Below are 14,532 nucleotides of genomic sequence, written 5' to 3' on the forward strand. Positions count from 1 at the left end.
ATCTTTCTCAGATTTCATCCCAAAATGAACCTAAAGATTTTTTTTGTTTTTAACCTAGAATGTTGTCACTGAGTTTTAAAACTATTACTTTTCTTTCAGATCACTTTATTAACTGGCATTTTACAAGTATCAGGGGGTTGCCATGTTAGTTTGTATCCACAAAAACAACAAGGAGTCCGGTGGTCCAAATAAATCTGTTCATCTTTAAGGTGCCACCGGACTCCTTGTGGCATTTTACAGATGTTCTGAATTTTTTTAGACATTTGATTTAGTAACTTATTCCAGCTGGGATTTTTTACTTGGTTACTGCAAATTGGTTCTTTGCTTTGTATCCTTCTATAAACTCTGCCTGTTAATTCAGGTTCCATTTTAACCTGTGATTTGAAATTAGGTTCTTTGCTGTGGGTGTATGCTCTGCATTTTTATGTTCTTGTGTATTTGTCTTGTGTACCACGCTTGAAGTAGACCTTAAATATGTAAAATGCATACAAATCCTGACTGGAGCCAGACAAAACCTGTAGCATGAATCTTTGGGAAGAGACTGAAACTTTACTTTGGTAATTATACACACATTCTTTTACCAGAGTAAAGGGAAAACAAAGAATGTGGCTTTAAAAGCTAGGATGCAAACTTGCAGATCAGCCTTACGAAGGAACTTGGTAATTTGATTTCCAGCATCTTCGAATGGTATGGAAGATAGAGACCTTGGTAATTGGGAAGTAGGCAGGAATATTTCCCCTTGCTACTCCCTTAGATATACCTGGTTGCACCCTAGTGTCTTGCTAGAAGAAGTTGCTTCCTTCCAGTTTATTATCCTCTGTCCTGATCCCATATATTTTACTTTTTAATACACCTGGTACAACAGTCTGTTAACCTTTGCTTCAAAATTCACTTCTCTCCCAAAAAGACAGAACAAGTGGAGTGCACAAATCACTTTAAACCTCTTTATCGCTACCAGTCATTCAGCTCTGTCTGCTGTTAGTGTGTAATCTCATGTGATGTCTGGTTTGGATGCTGCTGTTCTGTGATTGACTGGACATCCAGAAGAATGAAGACATAGACACATGAATAGATTGAAAGCAGCAGGCTGCAGCTTTAACTTTAATATTTAAAGGGGTGCTGACACACTCCCGCTCCCAACCACAGCAGTTGGGTCCAGTGCAGGGTTAAATGGCTTCATACCATACAGCCAAAGAATGAGGATTGGCTCCCTTACCCAACCCTCCGCCACTCAATTCATGAGTCAGCCCAGTACTGAATCTCCCATCACCCTTCCCCCTGTGAAGAAAAATGATGGAATAGATGAGGGAGAGTTCAGTATGTGAAGCTCTACACCTCGTCTCACCCCACAGGCTTGTGGAGTCCACTAGTCTATCCTGGGTCCTCTGCTCAGATTTGTCCTCAGAGCTCTCCCTTTGCAGCCTGTTACTATTTACAGAGATGCCAGCAAATTGCTTGGGTGCATTCTTCCCCTCCTGCCTCCCAACTGTCTGGCAGCTAACTCTTGTCAAATTTGTGGTTTTTGTTTTTGTTTTTTTGCGGGGAGGGGCGGCATTTGTTTGGGATAGCTCAACCACATACTGGATCCTTTATCAGATAAGTGGACTCTTTTTCCCTCCGTGGTTCAGGGGCATCATTCCTGCTCTCTTTGACCATCAGCACAGATCCAAAAGAGTCAGAAAGACTGACAGCTTCATGTTTCATGGTTCTCCTGATCAAATCTATTTGTGTATGTCTGCCAGCTCTCTGACACATCTGCCTTGTGAGTGTTTCTGACCAGACCAACCTGGTCCTTGGCCATAGCTATGTAATCCACCCTAAATTCCACTGACTGTTAATTTTCAAATTGAGCCTGGTGCAAGTTCTAAGATGATTCTTCTCTAATGGACTATTGGCATGCTAGGCAATGTGAAATGTCCACAGATTAGTGCAAAAGAGACACAGGAGTGTCCCATAACATGCTACTCTTGCCAAACTGCTATAGAGAACTTTGGCTCTGAAGCCCAGCTGAGACCAGTTGGGTGATGTAACCACCTGCTTATGAAGCCAGTGTAACATTGAGTACCCACAAATCCAGACAGGTATATTAACTCTGATTTCCCCTAAAAATGAGAAACCGGTTTTAACATATGCTCCCTACTTGCTCTGCTGACTCCTCCATAGTGTGGACATAGGCTCTCTAACATCTTATCTTCAATAGCCTGAAACATCCAAAAATCGATGCCTACGGAGGCTGCACCAATCCTAAAAGGAGTATGTGCTAAATTTACTGTATTGATCCCCAGATAAGAATTCCTTTCTGATCATACAGCAAACTGGCATCTTGTCAGTTAACTGAGACCCCCAAATACACATGCAAAGCCTGCCTCATGCGTATGCAAAGACAATACACCTTCCAAGTTTTTACTGGATACACCCATTCCTCCAGGCAGTATTCCTTTAACACTGTCATGACCCTGTGCGCTGCCTGATCTATTTTGGGAATCTCTGCTATAGGAGCACAGACAGCTGTCTGAGCCGTATATCAGCCAGTTCCAGAGTACTCCTGTGGCACGGGGACCACACTACAGTACTTGTGGCATTCTTTGGTGTAAGGGAAAGGAGCCTTAAATAAAACTGCCTTCTTTCTACAATGGCAAAATCTAGGCAAGGCCCTGACTAAACCAAATCTGACCTGCATGCTGGGTCCTCTCACCCTGGGCTAAACCCTTCACGAGTTTCCCTAATAAAACTCCCCACATTATTCTGCAAATCCTGTCAGCTAGCAACAGACTGGCCCCATGGTGAATGCTGCCAACCTGTGGTGCACTAGTCACACCACATATCTCGCCACCAGGAGCTTTTGGCAATGGGCCAATCGTGGGTGGATGCCTTTCCTAACTCTGAACTCAGTGAAACCTGTCTTGAAAACCTAGAATGTCTTTGAGCCAATGGAGTTCTCTTCCAGTGTTTAAGGCCGCCAGGAGCTATGGTTCCACAAAGAACAAGGTGTTGGTAACCAGTTTTGACTGGCAAACGGCATTAGTTACCAGAATCTACCCTTCTGAAATGGAGAGCATTGGCAAAACCAGTATCAATACCAAGAATTTGTCTTGTGGTGAAAAGATATTTAATAGTGCAACACACAGGCCCATAACCTCTGCATTAGCTGCACAGACTTTACTACCTGGCACATAATGATGTGTACACCCATTTCAAGCCACTCCTTAGGCCACTTTTGAATACATCAATCCTCTTGATAATGTAAAACCTCTGAATTAACACCAACTGTATCTATGTATCTCCAGTCAGCTAGCTAATATGACAATATATTGAACTCCTTCAGGAATTCCCTCCATTTCCCCTGCCCCACCCATCCTCTCATATCTTGTTTGTTACAGTGACAAACAGGGGCTGCTTAACACCCGATGGGGCAGCTACTAGGTTTTCACAAAATGGCCTGTTGGGCATTACCACCTTGCAGTCAAGTTTGGATGCCTTATGATCATCTGCAGCTCCTTTTTAGCTGGTCTTTAGCTGCTTTTTAGAGCTTTTAGTTCCCTGCATCAATACCCATAAGCCCGCTAATTATCCCCAGGGAGGTGTGAAACACCTGCTGCTGTGTCTAATTCTGTTAAATATGTCAGTTGCTGCATGTGGATCCTTTTGTCTCTTTCCTTTATGATTAAAGGGAACCCCAAACATCTTGCCATCTGCTGAAAGGTTCCCTGCAGCTGGACACACTCACCTGGCCCATATCCCTTCTAGTGAACAGAAAGCTGTACAAATTGTAATCAGTCAGGGGTAAACACATTGCACAAATAACAGCTCATTCCATTATTATACAAAACAGTTCAAAAGCCGGGTGTGATATGGACAGCTCATGGGCAGGGCCTAATCTGAGTAGTCTGTGAGATTTTCAGATTAAGGGTTGTTATTAAAGTCTTAGTTCTACCCTCAGGCAGATTCACCCCTAATTCACCCTTCGCCAGTTGAGCACCCCAGTCACATTTATTTTAACCTTGCACACAAAAGCATTTAATGAGGAGCAGCAGACCAAGGACAGTAGAAGCTTCACTAAGCAGCCTTGAGTGAATAAAACAGTGTTCCCATGAGGCCCCACCTGTAAAGGGAACAACCAAAGATTTGGCATTGGAATTCCTCATGGTTCACCACCAACTTCAGCTACAAATCTTGTTAGTGTTTGGTCCTAACCACATGTTCCAGCCCCCGATTTGGCTTCAATTTCTTGGCCCAAATCCCAGAATAAGAGATTAAAAACCTGCCCATTGACATCTGACCTGTCTGCCCTATTGGAATAAACCAGTGTATCTAATTTAATGAAGATGGGGATTTTTGTAACATTGCCATATCTACTTCCTGGTCCTGCCTTGGACTTGAGGATCACCTTGTTTTCCCCTGAACTGAGCTTTCACTGAGTGCCATGGTGGCCTGCATACCTGCCACACATTTGCTTAATTTTGCGCAAGGAATAAAAACACTTCCTTCTCCCTTGCATTTGTACTTTCCTGTCATTGAAAGGATGATGTGAACCAACTTGGTTGGGGTTGAGGCTGCTGGTGGTAGCCTATGGAACCCCTTCTGACACGACCTGTACCTTGCCATCTTCCACACCCTGATTCCCCTCTAAAGAGGTGGTTTGGGATGCCCTATCACCACCCTATAGCTATCCAATCAGAAAAACACATGCACACACCCTCTTGCTAAGATGGGAAGGGGCGATGTTAAGTGTTCTGAAAAGCCAGTCTACTTGTGATCCTCCTCCCTTTTCTCCTCCATTAGAAGCACCACGCAGAACATCCTAACTTCCTTTTCTAATTCAACCAGTGCTCCATTTTGTCTCAAATACAGCCCAGGAGAAAGGTACCTAAACAGCACCTTATCTTAATGTTCAGAAACATTCCCCTGTGCAGCTGTGGAATTGTGAAACTAGGAAATTGGGCTCCTTGAAAATTTTCCCTGTAGTTCAAGCCTCTGAAGGGATCGCCTCTGAATTACATATCTTGAAAGTCTTTTTTTTTATTGTGAAGATATCTAACTTCAAAATCGTTATTTCAAAACTCCAGGCAGGCACAAAATGGCATGACTAATCATTTTTTAGAAGTTGGAGAAGGAGAGAAACATTTCTCAGACACTATTCTTATCAAAGTCCAGAAATTCAGATATTACTCATGTTCCGCAGCTCATAGCAGTGCACATCTGGGAGCTCTCCAGTTTCTGAAATCAGGCTGATGAAACAGTCTGCACATTGGGTCTGATTGCCACTCTGTCTTCCTTTATTTCCTCTCCTCCTTTAGGACATACCTTGACTTTAGTATCTCTCCCTCTCCTTAACACTGATCAGTTCACACTGGTGACAAAAAGCAGCTGCTAAATTTCAAAGTGGTTCTTTTAGTAAAAAAAATTTTTATTCTGGTGCATCTCTTCAGTTGCCAAATATTAAGCCCTTGCTATTAATAACAGATTCTGTCCTTAGTAAATAAGATCTTCAGAAAATGGAGAAATACCCATATTCAGTGTATTTGTATCCATAATAATGTAAAAACAATTGTCAGGCCAAAAAAAAAGTACAGAGTTGAGATCCCTTTTCATTAAAAGGGGATAGTGTGCAGTTGTTCTTATAGTCCTCATGGTTGAAGAGCAAAGCTTGAAAATGTTACTGAAGTGTATCTTAAAGGCTCAGAAACCAGATGGCAAAGAAGAAATAACCCAAAATGTATTTTTTGAAATCTCATGATTTTTTTGAATGCTTGGGATTAGCAATACTGCTAGTTGGACCATCAAAGAGAATTCATTATTAACTACGAGACACAAACAAAAACTCTACAATTAATCTCCTGATTTTAATAAAATGTCTTCACAGGTTCTTCCCCTGCTTCAGTAGGCTTATTTTACCCTCTGACAATCCCTATCCTTCCTTATAAATACAATAATTAAATGTTTTTAAAAATAGATGTTCTATTAATAAAAATGTTAACTACAGTGCCCGGCGCTTTGTGTTTAATTTGTGCAAGTTGAATGCCTGAATATGTAAACATGCCTTTTTATCACGTTAGTAATTTAAAGGCCATCCCCTCGCTTATGATACCAGTATACCAGAGTTGAACAATATTTGCTCCCATTCTCTTCTGTGTATTTCTTGTAAATATATAACTACAGCAGCACACAAGCTTTCATTACTCGAGACCAGCCTGATTTTAAAATCATTTATGTTTATTCAGCAACTGTATTTGTGACTTTGTTACTCCACCTTAATTTGAAATATATTTTTAGGAGAATCTCATCTCAATGAAGCAATAACAGAAGCAGGAAAAACATATGAAGAAATTGCCAGTCTCGTGGCAGAACAGGTATAAAAACTAATAGAATGCAAGTCAATCCATACACATTACATGAGAACATACAATGAGATTTGATCATGTTTTCCTTCTGCTCTGACTTTCTTGCCAGGGCTGGCTCCAAGCACCAGCAAAGGAAGCAGGTGCCTGGGGCGGCCAATAGAAAGGGGCAGCACGCCGTCCATTATTGGGGTGGCACATCTGAGTCTGCGGCAGCAATTCGGCAGCGGGTCCTTCAGTCCCTCTGTTCCTCTTCAGCAGCACACTTTTTGGCGGCAGCTCAGTTGCTCCTCTTCTTCTTCTTCTTCTTCTTCTTTTTTTTTTTTCCTCACTCTCTTTTCTGCTGCTTGCGGTGGCAAAAAAGCTGGAGCCGGCCCTGTTTCTTGCAGAGTTAATACATTTTACATCTATAAGAAAATCAATATTTTTACACACCACTTTTCAAGATTGTATTATCATTTAAGTTTTTCAATAACTTTGCTCCTGGGGACATTCTATGCCAAAAAATGGAAAATTCTGAACATAGTGTTTTAAAATTCTGCAATTTTGATTTGTCAAAATAACACTACATAATCACACTAGTTTCAATTATTTTGGTAATTTTTAATTCAAAATACCTGTCAGCAAGTATGTCTGTAACGTTAGAGACACAAATTCCTCCCAGGAGTAGAGTTAAAGAAACCCCTAAGACAACCCAGTTTGTTTCTCTGCCCCCTTCCTCCCCTTCCCTCCTCCCCAGCCCAGCTGCAGGGCCCCTCCTTGCCCAGATACCCAACCCCCCCCTCAAGTTCCCCCCACCCACTCAGGGATCCAGAGGGATAGACAGCCTGATGCTTGGTCCCAGGCTTGCACAGAATTTCCTGCGTGCCACCCTCTCCTTCCCTCAGGACATGCTGGGAGCTGCAGCTGCTAGGAACTCTCTAGCACTACAGCCCATTTCTGCGGGGGAAAGATTCTGTACACTCAATCTTAATTTCTGCAAAATTCTGCATTGCACATTGGCACAGAATTCCCCCAGGAGTAATAACTTGCATTATAAATTATTTCTCTTTTCTATGTCAGCTGAAAGAACAGTGCTAGAAAAGGATCTCCTTTGGATCAGACATCTTGGCCTTCAAGAGAGCAAATTGATTATCCTCACAACTGATTAAATGCGACTTTTTGGTGTCGGCACAGGCTGTCTACTCTAGGTCTCCCACTGTTACTAATGCCATTAAACAGTGATAGGAAATTTTTCAAAAACATTCTTAGTATGGACAGTGGCCTTGGGTCTAGATCATGCTGCCCCTCATATGTATTGTTTTGTCTCATTATTTCATTGGGTTTAACTTGTGAGTCCCTAATTTTAAAAAACGGATCCTGTACCTGCCTCACTGTTCAGGCCTTAAATTTGGCTTTGATTAGGACCTGTTGACTGTTCATGTAAGGCATAATCTCCAGAGTCCAAAGTTATTTTCAAATCCATTGTTACACTGGGAAGTGAAGGTGTTTTAAAAACACAAATAACTTTTTGAAGGTAATAGCTGGTTGGGTACATTTATCTGCACAGTGTGTATCTGTGCATAATGATTTGTTTTCTTACTGCTGTGTTTGGAAAAACTCTTCAGTGGAACTTTGAGATTAGCTACAATAATTTAAGTAAAATATGGAACACAAGTTTTTAAAAAGTGGCACTGAGTGTTTATCCTATTGATTTTATGTTCACTGAGACCCCTGAACTTCTGTTCCCTGATATATCCTTTAATATTAAAAAAAATAATGGGTCGATAGTCACTATCTTAATGTCCAGTGTTTAGCTGGAATACATGTAAAAGTGTTTTCAAAATCCATAAATTCTTGCCTTTATCTAGAACTAGTGATCTTTACATTGGGTGGCAGCGAATTTTAAATAGTCATCTTTTTCTCATGTTATACTTTTTTTTTCTTTTTTCATCTCCTTTTGCTGCTAGACTCTTTTTGGCCTTACAGCTCTTGGTCAATATGTGTAACTTTCTATTAAATTCTGACATTAATGTGTCATAAATCTTTCTTTATTAATAATTGCTGAATTCTCTTTATTAGCCAAGGAAAGATCTCCATTTTCTGATGGAAACTAATCATGAATACAAGGGATTTCTTGGTTGCTTCCCTGACATTATAGGTGCTCACAAGGTAACTTTTTTGGGGGGTGAGGGTGAGGAAAGGGTGGGAGAGAAGTTCACAGGATATATGAACTTGGGGGCATAGTGAGGAGTAAAAGGGGAGGGGTGTGCATGTGTAAAATCAATACTTTGCCTGTCCTGCACTCAGATATTCAATTTGCCCATACCCCTAATGTCAGTATTGCTGGAAACCTGTATGAAGATAGCAATGGAATCTTTGCACATGAGAAATTCTCAGGGGAGGAGGGGAATTTTTTTTTAAAGGCTTTTTTTAAAACTATTGTTTTTTAGCATTAATAGCTTTTCATCAGCACTTATTCAACCTTAAAAGTAGTTTATAGTGGTGGAGGCTAATAATATCCTTTACCTTTATACAACTAATGAAGCTAATGTGATCATCAGATAAACGAATAGACCAATATTTATACAGAAAAAAAATTATAGTATGTAAAATTGTATGAGCACCCAAAAAGGGCTCATTCTAAGCAGCTGACTTGCCAGGCACACCTTTAATTTTCCCACAAATAAAGCACAAATGACTAAATATTCCTACTAAAAGAGATTTTGCTAAACCCTGTTTATAATTGGATATCAGTGGTACAATATATTAATATATGTAACAAATAGGTTTTCTAGTTTTGAATGTTTGCATACGTTTCAGAAAAACTGAATATTTGTTTTTATCACAGCATTTTTTAAAAAATTTCCTGCCGTTTAAATTTTCAGTTGAGAGAATGCTTTCTCATTTTATATAGGACAAGCTGCAAGCAAAACTGAATTTGACAACTTAATGTGTCTTGATATACTATGTTTAACTTTCAGAACAATTTGAGGCATCTACCAGAACAGTTGTGTGACACCCCACAATTTTTTAAAGCACATAAAATATTTTTAAAATCTGAACTTTGAGAAATGGCTTTAGGTAAATTTTGTTGGTTAAAGCCTAAAGCGAGAACCCTCACTAACAGAGAGCCTTTTCTCAAAGGATATTCTTTCATGCCAGCTGAATATTTATTTAGTGTGAAGAGAGTGCTTTTGAAACAAATTCTCTGTACGTTTATTATTTTTTGCATTAAGTTTAGTGCTATGAAACTCAGCTTCTATTCTTCCTAGGTCAAAGGCTACATAAATGTCATTAGGTCACTGATAGCAAATGGCCCCTTTTGGGAATTAAATTATCTTAAAGCAGTTTACATTGCACAAATCTTGAACGAATAGGTCTTAGAAGCATTTGGAAGCTGAAAGTGTTTAGATATGTTCCATCTAGAACTCCATTATGTTTTGGAAGCTTGGCCTTGTCCTCTCCTATAAATATGTATGTTAACTTTTGTGTCTCAAACCCTGTTTCAGTGTGCTTGTAATCAGTGCTCATGTCTTCTGCCATTTCCCCCCTACTAGCATAACAAAAGATATCTAAAATTAAACACATTTTTGGGGAAAATATTGAAAGGCAAAATCAGATTTTGTACACATGCTATGGGTCTGTGTCTAGTTATTGTTGTTTTAAGCCAATGGTTCTCAAACTTTTATACTGGTGACCCCTTTCACATAGCAAGCCTCTGACTGCGACACCCTTCCCCCCTATAAATTAAAAACACCTTTTTAAAATATATTTAATACCATTATAAATGCTGGAGGCAAAGCGGGATTTGGGTGGAGGCTGATAGCTCGTGACTCCCCATGTAATAACATTGTGACTGCTTGAGGAGTCCTGACCACCAGTTTGAGAACCCCTGTTTTAAGCTAATATGATAACCTTTAATTGATTGCTGTTTTAATCATCCTGCATTTTGGTCTTAACAGGGAGCAATAGAAAAAGTGAAGGAAAGCGATAAATTAGTCGCAACCAGTAAAATAACACCACAGGATAAGCAGAACATGGTGAAGCGTGTAAGCACCATGGCTTATGCATTACAAGGTAAAACAAACTTGAAGTTCAGTGATAATGTTACAGACTTTGAAAGACTAGTTAAGAGGAAAATTTTAAAGGGAAATTCTGTGCTGCACTAGGAATAAGAATATCTAGCTGTTATGTAGCACTTTTCATCCGTAGATCTCGGAGCTTTACAAATTAGGTCAGTATCCTTCTATTTTACATATGGGTAAACTGAGGCAAAAAGGGACAGTGACTTGCCCAAGGTCATCAGCAGGTCAGTGGCGGAGCCAGGAGTAGGATCCAGGCCTCCTGAGTCTGTCTAGGGCTCTAGCCACTAGGCAATGTTGCCTTCCTAGGTTTGAGAGTAGAATTTTCTTCTAGGTAATGTCACCAACTGCATTTGCTGTTGAGAATTCAAGTCTGATAAAAAGAAAATGGTATTTTACTTAGTACCAAAATACTTGTTTTTTACAGTATGGTCCTAATTGGCATATTACAGGAACTGCTATAAACCTCTTTTGTTGGTATTACACACAAGCAATTTTTTATATTTGTTCAGCAAGAGATTGCTATTTTCTACGACAATAAATGTGTTTTTTAGGTTTGCTTGTGACCATACTGTTCCTTTCTTCAGAAACGTGGCTATTTTTGCCCATAATTATTTCTGGTTTTTATTAGCCTTAAAAAATGCTGTTTCATTGCAGCAGACTAAGGGATTTTGAAAACCATTCAACTGTGTGTGTGGTGGGGGGGAGGCATTTATCGTTTGGAGGAGATACATTACGGCCATGCAGGGCCTGTGCAAGGATGTTTTGCGCCCTAGGCGAAACTTCCACCTTGCGCCCGCCCCCCATGGCAGCCCCCTCCCCCGCTGGGGAGCTGTGCGGCAGCTACCCACCCCAGCTCGCCACTGGTCCACCTGCTCCTCGAGCCCTGCAGCAGCTCCCCTCCCCAGCCCGGGGAGCTGTGCAGCAGCTGTCCGCCCCAGCTCACCCCTACTCCGTCTCCTCCCTGAGCACACCTTCACTGCTTCACTTCTCCCGCCTCCCAGGCTTGCGGCACCAATCAGCTTAGGCACCGCAAGCCTGCGAGGCGAGAGAAGTGAAGCAGCGACAGCGTGCTCGGGGAGGAGGCAGAGCAGGGGTGAGCTGGGGCTGGGAGTTCCCCTGCGTGCCGCCCCCCTCCCCTTACTTGCTGCAGGTGGCCCTCCCCACACCCACCCTGCCCCAGCTCCCTCGGCCTAAATGCCGGTGGCAACCAGGGCGGCCAAATATCCGGCCACTGCGGTCGCCACCAAAGAAAATCTGCCCCCTCCCCGCCCATCCTAGTTAAATCCTAGTTAACCTATTAGTAAAACCTAATAGGTTTTACTAGCCCTGCGGCCATGATTCAGGCAAGCATTTAAGTATGGGCCTCACATTAAACATGTGCGCAAGTGCTTTCCTGAATCAGGATATAAAACCTGGGTAGATCTTATCTGCTAGGTATTGATTGTGTTCTATATAATTATTTCCATACCTAGCCACAAGCCAAACTGCTAAATTCTGTGATTCTATCAGATCTTGAAAGTTAAATAGGCAGGCTGGGTCAGTATTTGAATGAGAGACCAAGTTGTTGAGGATTCAGTAAGTGATGGTCTTTGCTCAGAGTCAATACTGAACCAATGTCTCAGTACAGTATTGGGTGACTGCTGCTGACTAGTGCCATCTTTGCGCTAATTAATAAACATGACTGCTTTTCACTTTTTATAAGAATGTGGATATTAACCCCAATGTCCTTGCCAAATTCCAGTTTAGTTAATCCCATTTTGCCTACAGTTTTTAGATTGGATACAATATCCTTTTTATTTCATTTAGTAAACTCTTTTGCTGTGTACTATTCCTTAACTGTTTGAAACCAAAGGTGGCTGCATTTCAGTGACTGATGAATCCCTGTTATGTGACTTAATTTGTTTGTAAAGTAATGTAAGCTCCATGGAGGAAAGACACTATAAAAGTGCAAAGTAGTAGTATTCCCAAAGTAATTGCACTGACTGGGTTTGGTACTGAATTTGGTAAAAAAAAAAAAAAAAAAAAAAAACCCCAAGACTGCACTCCTAGTTAACACAGTAACTAATCAAAACTAATGAAACTGCTCTTGTTGATGAGCATTCTTCTAAATTAATTTGTATCCTGTGTTTGATTACAGCGGAGATGAATCATTTCCACAGTAACCGGATTTACGACTACAATAACGTGATCCGCCTGTACCTGGAACAGCAGGCACAGTTTTATGAAACGGTAAGCGGCAGCGTTTCTACTGCAGGCCGTGAGGCCACTTTATCTGTCAGAAGTGCTAGTTGTGTATTAATCATTCTGTATGTGCACATCTCTTTGAAAGCAGTTGCTTGAAAGGCAATTTTACATTTAGTTTAACAAAAAAGTACAGGAACAAAGGATGAACTGAAAGAACATTTTCTGTAGAGACTTCCAAAAACAAAACTTTGCAGCACATGGAACTTTATGTATCATATATTACACTCAGATTAATTTCTTTAAAATAACATTATTAAAGCTGCTGAGTCAAGCATCAGAAGTTAGGAAATACTTATGCTCGATTAATGAGCAGCTCTTTGATATTTTTACTCCCGGGGAAATTCTGTGCAATTGCAACACAGCAGAAAAATGCTCCCCCTGCAGAATCCCTTTGCTTTCTTGCAGGAAATGGTTTCTGTGGGGAAGCAAAGAGAAACTGCGCCAGTGCTTACTCTCCCCTCTCAGCAGCTCAGATGGGTCTGTTCAAGCAGCTGGGGGGAGAGGTAAATCACTGGGGGGCAGGGAAGTTTGGTGATGCCCTGGTCACCCAGGGATGTTAGTCCCAGCTACGGTGGGGTGGGAAGACGGGGAGTTGCACCTGCCCCTTCCCTGCATGGAGCAGCCGGAGCTGGGTCAGATCAAGCCCCAGAAACTTCCCCTGGCTGCTGGAAGCTTTGCACTGTGTAGGGATGGTGGTGCCTGTGTGGGGGGTGAGGCTCAGGGGAAGGATGCTGGGGGAGGGAGCAGCTCCCTGTACAGTGACCCCTCCCCCCACTTGTGCACCGGAAACAGCCCCCCTCAGCTCCCTCCATATCAGGAGCCCCCTGCACCCAGAACTTCCCCACCCCACTGAGCCCCGATTAGCTGCACCCTGAACCCCCACTCCACCAAGCCCGTCCCCCTCCAGAGCCCTAATCACCTTCACCTCACCCCCCCTTGCAGAGTCTCATTCTCCCTGCACCCAGAACCCTGCACTGAGCCTGTGTACCAAGATTGCCCCTGCACCCAGACCCTCCTTCCCTCCACTGAGCTGCCCACTCCCTGATTGTATCACACTGAACCCTGGTATTCTTAAGGAAATTCTGCACTGAAAAAATTTTAAAATTTAAATTCTGCAAAGCCCTGTGTATTTTATTTGTCAAAATAACAATATAATCATACCATTTTCAATTTTTTTGGTAATTTATTTCAAAATATTTGTCAGCAAATAATTGAAAATGGTGTGATTATATTGTTTTGACAAATATACAGAATTTTTTTTAGAATTGTAAAACATTGTGTGCAGAATATTTAATTTTTTTGGTGCAGAATTCCCTCAGGAATAAGTTTTGTTTTCTCTTCATTGTTCAGTATGGGGCCACATGCCTTATTTACTGCACGCTCTTCAAACCCTGCTGTGAAAACAGACTTATTACTTGTCTCATTGACCTTTCTGTGGTGCTCAACTGAAGTCACTGGGAGTTATGCTTTCAGCGTATAAAAGGCTATATAATGCTAGCTACTCTGAAAAATCAAGTCCAAGGCATCTCAAATAGAGTACCTAAAATTAGTGGCTACTTTTTATCTTCATCTCTCTGTCTCATCTTTCTGTCTGTAAATGGAAATAATATCCCTCTCACTTATCAGAGACATTGTGTAAATAGGTTAATTAGTGCTTGACTAGTGTGGAGTAAATAAGGCCTAGAAACATACATTGACCAACAAGGAAAAAAACAAAATATTGAATAGTTGCTCATTCAGTGAGCACCATCCATCCAGTGCACTGAATGAGGCAGGGTCTTGTGGAAAAACTAGTATGCAATCATGTAATCAAAGACTACAATGATGCATATGCACAAAAGGTCTTGTTAAGTTTGCATAGGCAACCTTAATTCTGGCTTTTC

The 14,532-nt window shown here is 41.3% G+C and overlaps 1 protein-coding gene across 1 annotated transcript in view; it reads left to right on the top strand.

The window, feature by feature from the left end:
- Positions 1-14,532, top strand: part of SNX9 (sorting nexin 9) — a 98,741-nt gene that overhangs the window by 76,355 nt on the left and 7,854 nt on the right. Inside the window, 4 exon segments of the mRNA XM_030556650.1 lie at positions 6,274-6,350; positions 8,400-8,489; positions 10,283-10,397; positions 12,543-12,634. Coding sequence (XP_030412510.1) covers positions 6,274-6,350; positions 8,400-8,489; positions 10,283-10,397; positions 12,543-12,634 — 374 coding nt within the window.

Source organism: Gopherus evgoodei, chromosome 3, assembly GCF_007399415.2.
Source record: "Gopherus evgoodei ecotype Sinaloan lineage chromosome 3, rGopEvg1_v1.p, whole genome shotgun sequence".
Lineage (NCBI taxonomy): Eukaryota > Metazoa > Chordata > Testudines > Testudinidae > Gopherus > Gopherus evgoodei.